This window comes from Pygocentrus nattereri, chromosome 8, assembly GCF_015220715.1.
Source record: "Pygocentrus nattereri isolate fPygNat1 chromosome 8, fPygNat1.pri, whole genome shotgun sequence".
Classification (NCBI taxonomy): Eukaryota; Metazoa; Chordata; class Actinopteri; order Characiformes; family Serrasalmidae; genus Pygocentrus; species Pygocentrus nattereri.
Genome location: NC_051218.1, coordinates 9,865,864 through 9,876,197, shown reverse-complemented (window position 1 = coordinate 9,876,197; position 10,334 = coordinate 9,865,864). Strand labels below are relative to the sequence as shown.

At 42.4% G+C, this 10,334-nt stretch overlaps 2 protein-coding genes across 2 annotated transcripts; both read right to left on the bottom strand.

Moving 5' to 3' along the window:
• Positions 1-401: 401 nt before the first annotated feature.
• Positions 402-3,702, bottom strand: LOC108416445. Its single transcript, XM_017689409.2, has 2 exons — positions 1,906-3,702; positions 402-871 (listed from the first exon to the last, which is right to left on the bottom strand). Exons 1-2 carry the CDS (start codon positions 3,529-3,531, stop codon positions 716-718), a joined length of 1,782 nt encoding a protein of 593 aa, XP_017544898.1. The 5' UTR covers positions 3,532-3,702; the 3' UTR covers positions 402-715.
• Positions 3,703-4,995: 1,293 nt separating this feature from the next.
• On the bottom strand, positions 4,996-9,387 carry LOC108416945 (pinopsin-like). The gene is made up of 4 exons (XM_017689763.1): positions 9,036-9,387; positions 7,567-7,895; positions 6,121-6,366; positions 4,996-5,360 (listed from the first exon to the last, which is right to left on the bottom strand). Exons 1-4 carry the CDS (start codon positions 9,367-9,369, stop codon positions 5,232-5,234), a joined length of 1,038 nt encoding a protein of 345 aa, XP_017545252.1. The 5' UTR covers positions 9,370-9,387; the 3' UTR covers positions 4,996-5,231.
• Positions 9,388-10,334: the final 947 nt, after the last annotated feature.

Below are 10,334 nucleotides of genomic sequence, written 5' to 3'. Positions count from 1 at the left end.
CCTCTCCACGTCTGTGGATTTCAGAAATGAATACAACTGAATGACAATATGACAAGTTTATCATTACTGTCCAAAAATAAACATTGCCATTTTGGTTCACTTTTATTTTGTGAACAGGGCAGCTGTCCTATACATTCTGTGAAAATGTTATGATGAATGTTTCAGTAGAAAGAAGCAGTCACGGGCTGGAGGTTAAGGAACCAGCCTCGTGACCGGAAGGTTGCCGGTTCGATCTCCTGAACCGACAGCACATGACTGAGGTGTCCTTGAGCAAGACACTTAACCCCCAACTGCTCCCAGGGCGCTGCGGATTGGGCTGCCCACAGCTCCGGGCAAGCGTGCTTGCTGCCCCCTAGTGTGTGTGTGGTGTTTTACTTCACGGATGGGTTAAATGCGGAGGTGAAATTTCCTCGTTGTGGGACTAATAAGGGTACTTAATAATTACTAGAAATGCTCCAAAATGACTTGGAATAAAACCTCTTTACATTGACACATTAAATGTATAATGTTTTCCCTTCTCCTACAAAGTAAGTATGTTGGAGATGTTCTTTGGACAGAGAAGTTTATAAAATTGATGTTATATGAAAATGGTCTTCTAGCATGTAACAACAGGTACTGCCACACCTGCAAGGCTTTACATCAGAAGAGAATCTGTTTGCATATTCAGACAAGATCAGTGTATGGCATAGTTGGATAAAAGTTTCCATTTTTCATGTCACTGTTTGGCAAACAGTGCTTTACATTTGTTCTTCAGGTAGTAAAACTCATTGCGGAACTGAGGGTTGACCGCAGCGTAAATGATGGGGTTGGTCAGGGAGGTCATGCAGGCGATGCAGACCACAAGAACCTCCAGCTCCTGAACGCCGTCCTCCTGAAATATTAGGATTAAGAAGCAACAGGTGTCAGTTTTGATAGATAAAAGAACAGCATCTATGACAAAAAGGGTCTGAGAGCCACAGAGCCGAGCATTAACACCCGCAGTTTCACTCCAGCGGATTAGTAAGACAGCGCGATTGTGTCATGTAAAGAAAGTCCTCATATTAATGCATGGGAACGAGATCCTAATGCGAGGCCACGACTTAGTAAGGTGTGGGAATGAGATGATTAAGTCGTGGCAATGACTTAGTAAGGCGTGGGAACGAGATCGTGGCTTACTAAGTCGTGGCCACGCATTAGGATCTAGTTCCCACGCTTTACTAAGTCGTGGCCACGCATTATTTTTATTTATACAGGGTGTCACCAGCGGGGCTCCGTACTTCTCTGATGTAAACAGTGACTGTTTGTGCTGGTTGTATGTCTCTATGCATATTACCATTCAGGAACGGAGACCGTGGCCACTGGTAACCGACAGAACCATAAGCCAAAACGCATTAAAACCACCAGAAACCAAAAGAAGCACTTAAAGGTTTCTCAAGGTGTTTTCAGCAGGGATACGTTAAAAAAACACAGTTCGTTTTAGCCTAAAGTTTAATATTATGCTCAGTTTAAACCTGCTTTTACTCCTGCACATGTAATGTAAGTGTACATATAGAGCCCCGTACTGAGGGGAAGTTAATGAGCGTTATGCCCGCACAGCCCATTAGTTTATCCAGGCCACATCAGCTGGAATTCGTGTGATATTAACGCTGTGAATTTTGTTTCAGTCTAAAGCGTAAAATACGACTTTAGCCCAACGCAGATTTATCATACATTTAGTGGAAATCCACATAAAACGAGCTGAAATGCTGATTAGCCTAAAAGCCGCTAAGAAAAACCAAAACGTGTCGGCGCATGCGCTGAATGTCACTGGCGTGAACCTGCTGGAGTGACCCTGTGGCTCTGCAGACAGATATGACTGTGCTTATTGTTTAGACTCCTATTTATAATCTACATTGACGCGGTTGTAGATGAACGACTCGGACTTACGCCTGGGCTCTCTCTTCTGTCCAGAAAGACGTTCAGCACTATCGTCCCGATCAGCGGCAGCCAGAAGACGAGGAAGGTGAAGATGATGTATCCGGAGCGCTTGGCCAATTTACTCTCCTTCTTCTTGTTTCCTCTGTCCCTGTTGGCGAAAGACGGCGGCATCATGCACACCTCTCCCACCACCTCCGTAGCCTGGGGCGCGCTCTCGGCCGCGTTTTGTTGTGCGTCCTCATGCGCATCTTGATGCGCATCCTGCGGTGCGTCTTGATGCGCGCTCTCGAGCACGTCTAGGCCCGCGATCTGGTCCTCGTTCTCACGCGCGTTTTCGCTCGCGCTCTTAACTTCGGTCGGAGACGCGTCATCGGCCTCCACATCTGTGAGTCCTGGCGCGTTCTCGTGCCTCTCGGACGCACTCTGTGTGCTATTAGGCGCCGGGGACGCGCATTCTACAGCCTGCTCTTCTCCGCGCTCCACATCTGTGAGTCCTGGCGCGTTCTCGTGCCTCTCGGACGCACTCTGGGTGCCATTAGGCGCCGGGGACGCGCATTCTACAGACTGCTCTTCTCCGCGCTCCACATCTGTGAGTCCTGGCGCGTTCTCGTGCCTCTCGGACACACTCTGGGTGCCATTAGCCGCCGGGGACGCGCATTCTACAGTCTGCTCCACATCTGTGAGTTCTGGCGCGTTTTCGCGCAGTTCAAAGACTAAGGTTACACTGTTTTTAGGGGGAGTTTGTGGGGTCGGAGTTTGACCTTCATTGCTTACTCGAGCGTTATAGGGTTCATTGTGACCACCGTCAGGCAACACGGTCTGCGCTGCGCCGTTTATCTCGGGCTCTGATGGGGTTTTATCAAGCTCGTTCGCGATCGGCATGTTCCCTTTCACGTTCCCCGAGTTTTTCTCCTCTTTTTGTTCTGCTTTTTTCTTCCCGGGCGGGAGGAACATGCCTTTGTCGAATATCTTCCTGCTGTGCGCCCTCACCACAATGAAAATGTGCGCGTAGCACACGGCAATGACCGCCAGGCACGCGCACCACGCGGGCAGCAAAACGTACCGGCCGAACGAGTCGAACATGTGGAGGTCGTGAGCGCGCAGCCCCCTGCACCTCGCGTACACGGGTGAATCCCGGGCGAAGCGCGCGCACAGCGCCGACGCGAGGGCAGGCGCGGCCCACGCGAACGGGATCCACGCGGCCACTCGCTTCCGTCGCTCGCCGCCGCCTCCGCCGCCCTCAAAAGGTTTCGTGACGGCCCTGTGCCGCTCGACGCTGATTCCCGCCACGGTGAGCAGCTGCGCGCCGCAGGTTAGAGAGAAGCAGGCGAGCTGCGCGCTGCACAGCGCTTGCCCGAGGTCTGCGCGCCCCCGCGCCCGCAGCACGATCAGCAGCAGCAGCGGGCAGTCCGTGGCGCAGCGCAGCAGGTCCACGAGCGCCAGGTTGACCAGAAGCGCGTTGGTGGCCGTCTGGAGGGACTTGTGGCGGCGCACCGCGTGCACCACGAACACGTTAGCGGCCGAGCCCAGCAGAAACGTCACGAGCAGCACCGCGCAGTCGGCCACGACGAAGGTCAACTCCGCTTTACCTGCCCACGGGCCCCCCTCGTCCACCTGGCTGAAGTTAGCGTTCATCTCCAGAGCGGCGCGCGCGGTTTTAGGCCCATTCTGTCAGTGCCATGTTCGCCGGGTAGGAGAGAAAAGGCGGCTGCGTTGCTCTGGACGTCCACAGAACACCGCTGGTTCATTTTTCCCCCATACAGAGCAGCTTATCCACTCTGCTGACGTCCACAGGCCCATTCTGTGTAATTAACACCCTGCCAGGCCGAGAGCATCAGGGAATAGTTGTTAGTAAAACTTCACTCGTTAGCCGGTATTTATATCCACCCTGGTGCAAAATGAATTACACAGAGAGGGGATAGGACTAGATTCTTACTCTTCTGTACAGGAGGATAGTCTGCTTATATACCTACAATAGACAATAAAAAATGCTATTACTACTACTACTACTACAACTACTACTACTAATATTAATAATAATAGTAATAGTAATAATAGCAATGCTATTACTTAGGCTAGTAATTTGTTATCAGTAATATATAACCATTACTATCATAACTACTAATATATATATATATAATATAATTTATAGTAACAACAACAACAACATAATAATTTAATCATTTTGATTAGTTTATTAGTTTTTTATTAGGTTAATTTAAACACTATTATTTAATTATTTTATTATTATTTTATCAATACATTAATCATATTGTATAGAGAGACATTTTCATGTTCATGTGCTGTACGTTAATAAATCTGGGATTCGACTTTTCACTCATCTTTTCCTAGTGGTTTACATTAGTCTACATCAATCAAATCTACTGTCTTCATCCTATTGCATAACAGACATATCACATACACTCAGTGCTGAAGATTGTATTTGAAAATCAAAAGCTTAATTCATTTTATTCATTTGCTGCTTTCTCCACAAAGAGTGTGAAATTACTCACGTCAGACGGGAAAATATGAGTCACATCCATGTTAAAACTGCCACAATGTCTAAACCCAGCACTCAATTTACTCAGATGGGCTGCACTGAGAGCGTAAAATCTTATGGCCCACACATCATTTCCTTGTATTTAATGTATATTTGAGGGTCTACTATCCATAATACCCATGATTCTGTCCCATGTTTTGGACTATGAATGAGTAAAGTGTGATATTACGTATCGCTGCTGTCGGAACAAAACCTTGTGTCTCCGTTTTTGTCGTTTTTCAGTTTTTAACGTAATTTTAAAAAGGCCTGTTGGCCTTTACATTGTGTGTAAATTTCATGGTGAATGGACCAAAAGAAACGACCCAAAATTACTTGGATAATTCCGGTGACTTACATTAAGAGTAAAGTATGTTTTTTTCCTTCTCCTGTAAAGTTACTATTTTGGAGATATGAGGTTTTGTTCCGACAGCAGCGATATGTTGCTTTACTGTAGGACTGCAATTTTTTATTAATAATAAAAAAGTAAACAAAATCCCTCCAGAACTAAAATCAGAGAGGAACTGTTCCAGGTCACCTACAGACACAACAGAACTACAGAATGTAGTTAAACTGAGAAAGTTTAATGATAAATACTGATGAATACAGTGAACAGGGATACAAACTGTCCTGGGTTGATCCTGTTAAGCTGACTGAGATGGAATCAGTTGAAACTACAATGACAGTAATGAGCTTAACTGAATATTGTGATGTAAAAATGTTTTCAGTTGGATGAACTTGTCACTTTTACAGTGTGGAGTGATTAATTAGTTAATAATGCAGTTTGTTAAGTAAGTGGTCAGACGGGTGTTATTCTGCTGTTTATGTTGACCCGACTCATCCGTAAGGAGCCCATCTCCATGCTGTCCGAGCTGCTGCGGGGGATGTAGCGGCCGCAGGACAACATCTCCAGAGCACAGTCCCGAAACTGACCCGAACACATCACAGCAGTTGAGGATAAAAGGAAACAGTTGGATGAATGTTTGTTGCCAGTATATTAAATATTTCATACTTTATATACTTTAAATACATATATGGTATATAGATTGTAGCTCCATACGTACAATATGATACAACTTCACAGATTTGAAAATCTACAAAAAATTGAAACACAATCTGTGGGAAGTTACACTTCTTTTTTCTGTATTAAAACAGGTTAGATATGAAAGCTTTTTAAATTTGTTGCCATAAGGCAACAGCATTCAACAACAGAACTGCAATTTGCAGTGCCTACAATGGGACTACATGAAAATAGTGCCACTGTATACACTAGACACTGCTATATTCACAACTTATCTACACTGAAAGTTTTGTTAAAAAGTCAATTAAAAGAAATCAGTCAAATTAAATAAAATAATTTTCTTACTTTTCTGTATTCTTAAAGCATTTATGCATGAATGACTATTATGTACATAATTTGTTTTCAAGCCTGGATAACAAACTATGGCAGGAACCCATAGGCAGTGCACTGGCTTAGTCCCATTTTGCAGAATGTAGGTACTTGGTTGAAAACCTTTTTATATTTATATCACTTTTCAAAAGAAAATGATAAAAAAAGTCATTTCAGAATTCATGCTGTAAAGGGTTAAATAGGTTAAAGGCACATATTGATCCAGTACTGATATTAACAAGAGGATAAACTGTATGTCTTTGATGTTATTTCCACTATGGTACTGAATATAACACACCTGCTTGTTGGTCATGAAGTAAATGATGGGGTTGTACACCGGGCTGGTTTTGGCGAAGTACATGGGCATAGTAGCCACCAGAGGAGGGATATGGAGCTCAGGGTCCACCACCACCACCATGGAGATGGCAGTGTAGGGCAACCAGCAGGTGAAAAATGTTCCAATCATGGCCAGAACCATCTTAACAGCTCTCCTGTTCTCCTCCACATGGGATTTACCTCCCTGCAACTCCACACTTTTATTCAGCTGTGGAGAGAGAGAAGTACAGGACACAGGGAGGCATCATTACATCTTATTTATGATTTAAAAAAAACACTGAAGCCCAGGAGCTATTCTCATCACTGAACATGTGAGATGTCAGATATAACCCTCATTTGCTTGTGGTACACTAGGGCATAGCCACGGGCCTGGGCCTTCCCAGATTGATCAAAAGCCTTCCCTGTCAAATGAGGAAAGAGTATTCACTTAACCAAAATGTTTATATAATGAAGTTTAATTTATTGCCTGCGAGTGCCGAGCTTTGGCTGCACTGATGTCAGGAATAGGCCTACATTACAATGCGGGACATGAGCACATTTGGAAATTATATTTGAAGTTGGCCTAACTTTTTTTCATAATCTACTTTGAGCTACACCGCTGTGGTACGCTATAAACAACTGAACCTTCACTCAACGTAAACATCCATCCATCCATCCAAACATGCACACTAAAAAAAGTAATGCTTGAAATTTACTTGAATGAATTCTGATTTCCATATTGTCAAAATTCTGCACTCATGTGTAAATCAGTTATTTTTCACAGTAGCCATTAAAAGCTATTTCCACCTCTTTTAGATGCCCCTTAGTCATGAAATGTTTTCTTCAGTAATATTGATGGACTATATTTTGATGGAAATGTGGATGCTATGTTATGCTTTATTGATCCTACAAGGGAAATTTGTCATTTTGCTACCCAGCTCTGCCCACTCTGAAAGCAGGACACTGTCACTAGCAGGGCAGCGCAGTTGTGTTGTCAGTTTTAGCTCAGCAGGGCCATTTTTGTGGAGAGAATTTTTACAGGAGAGGGTCCCTCCCTTTACTTTAACTCCTCGTTGCTTGCTAGCAGCTCAACATGAAGTCATAACATTTCACACACAGAGAACCAACAGTGTCTTTGTTGCTCTGATAAAAATATCCTTTTACATCACTTTTCCTAGTGTTCTTTATGTGGTAACAGACAGTTTATTCAAGTCAAATACATTCTTTGATTAAAATGAACAGCTTGAATGACCTAAATCTCCGTTCTTCATTAATCTGAAATCTCACGAACACTTCAAATCAAACCAAACAGTACCCTTACATTTTTACACTGTAGGCTTTTTCTTTAAGTGTATGATAGAAATTTCATCACAGCTGATACACCCTCTGTTTTGTAGACTCACTATGGAGTGCACTGTATGAACACTACCTTGCACATGGAGAGCAGGACGTTGGTGTAGCAGTAGATGATGATGGCTGTGGGTATGAGGAAGCAGAAAAGCGTGTAAAGGAGCAGATAGCTGTAGTTACTCCATGATCTCTCCTCCCAGCCCAGAGAGCAGGATGTCCGGACCCCCTCTGGACCGTACGAGCTCCAGCCTAGCAGTGGGGGCACAGCCCAGAACAGGCAGAATAGCCAGATGAAGGCCAGGCCTTGACAGCTCTTGCGAATGTTCAGCTTAAAACCAGCCATGGGCTTACAGACCACGTTGTAGCGCTCGTATGCCAGCAGCGTCAGAGTGCAGAGAGAAACCAAACCTAGAGAAGAAACATTCGGACTGTTATCTGCTATTCACAGTGTGTAACCTGTACACCATCACGCCACGCTAATATCAGGGTTTCTTGGAAACTATGATTAATTTGTGTGAGATGAGTAAGAAGTTAACCCCTTAAACCATAATAACGTTATATTTAATAGTTAATAATAGTTTCATGGAACTTACTAAATAATAAGTCTTAAAGGGCATTTTAAAATTTTAAGAAATATTGATTCATTTAGATGTACACAAAGTCATTCAGACTGATTTGATGCGAAATGGTTGACTGTAGAGAAACTTACTGACTTGGATTTCTCTATAATGGTGGTGATGGGAACCAGTGGTCATAATGTCTTCAACACAAATACAGCGGTCATTCTGTTTTCAAACAGAAATATACAGCTATTTACAGTACAGAATGACCTAATTTTCCCTGTTTTTATATGTGTACATATATATATATATATATATATATATATATATATATATATACACACACACACACACACACACACACACATGAAGTAACTAGTAAGTGTGAAGACCTTTTAGAGGCATTAAACTCTGGAGATGTCTGGTTCCTATCACCATTACTGTGAACGATTTGTGATAATTAATTATGCAGAAATGTTGAAAAATAGGTTTCAGATTATTAACTGATAATACACACATGGTTTTGGGGAACATAGATAAGTTCTGTGTAATTATATTACAAGGAAAATGGACAGATAAAAGAGAAGAGCAAATTTCTTCTCACAACAGGTAATGATGGGATGTTGGTCCACAGTTATTAATAAATAAATAAATAAATAATAATAATAATAATGATAAATATAATTGTAAAGCCTAGGGTTAAAATAAAGCAATTTATATAAGTGCTTGGCAGTAAAAATGATCAAATTTTCTTTCAAATCATACACATATCTATTTCATTAATTCACACTTCAGCCCAAGAACACCTGTTAAACCATTAAAATCATTTACACTGATACCAACTGAAAAAAAAACACACTACACCATCATTACATTATATGCTACTGGAAACCAGGAACCAACAGAAACATTTAATGGTTTGCATTATTTTTTAAAAGCAAGGAAATGATGCATGAATCTGCGTATATTAAAATCTTTTGGAACTTACCAAAATAATTTACAGCAAAACCTTGGAAAACACAGAATTCATCGCCTAAGAAGAAGGAGCCTTTGTAGTTTGTGATCGTGACAATCGCAGAGCCACACAGGGCTATCATGAGGTCAGAAACCGCAAGGCTGAGGATGATGACGTTCATGGCGTTGAGAAGATGTTTGTTCTTCAGCATCACAGCAATCACTAGCGAGTTATTAAAGACAGAAAAAAGAGTGTTGATAAACATGAGATAGGAAAGAATGCTGTAGCCCACTCTTGGGAAAATAGTAGGCGCTGTGTTTGTTGGTGTGTTTAAGTTCCCATCCATGGGAGAAGTTCTGTTCTCCATTGTTTGGTTCCTGTCTGCCCAAAGTCTCTCAGCAATGCAATATTCTTTCACCAAACAGCCTCTTCTTATCCATGTCCAATAGGCCTGCCTATTTTTGCCTGCCCGCTGTATAGATGGCTTGGATATAATTGAGGTCGTCCCATCATCCTTATCTCTGTGATCCTCTGCCATTTGATAAATTGCCTGATAGTGTAATGAAGCAGCTTTGAGACTATCTTATTAATTAATTCCAGACTGTATAAAGACAAATGTGAAGCCAACTGAAATAAGGGGGCACAGCAAAGACTTACTGTATATTAAGCATCAGTTTAATGAAATCTAGGAGATCAATTTTGAATGAAAGCAAAAACAACCTATTTTAGAAACCTCAAAAAAGCTGGGGAAATATGTCAATAAATGCTAATAAAAACAATAAGCAGTGGCTTGTTAATTGTCGTTGGCCTGTAATTAAATGAAAGTTACAACTGTGAAAATTTGAAATGTACAGTGAAAACCTCAAGAGTTCAATAGCCAGGTCTCTCATGCTATGGGAGTATATTGCCATGGCATAGGTAACTTGCACTTCTATGAAGGCAACATTGTTGCTGAAAAATATACATACTGGAGCAACATATGCTGCCTTTCAGATGACATCTTTTTCAGGGGTATTCATGCTTATTTCAATGTGATGATGCCAAACCACATTCTGCACATTATCATAGCATGACTGTGTGTGCTAGACAGGCTTGCCTGCAGTCTAGACCTCTCTATTATTGAAGACCTATCTATTATTGAAAATGTGGTTGCAAAATTTGTGTGACAACAAGGATCAATTGGTGTCTTCAGCTCCCAAACTGTCCCAGTTTTTTGGAAAGTGCTGCAGGCACATTGTTTACATGCGTTTACGGCATTTGGCAGACGGTCTTATCCAGAGCGACTTACAATTGGACGATTTTACACAGGTAGGCGAAGGTAGGGTTAGGAGT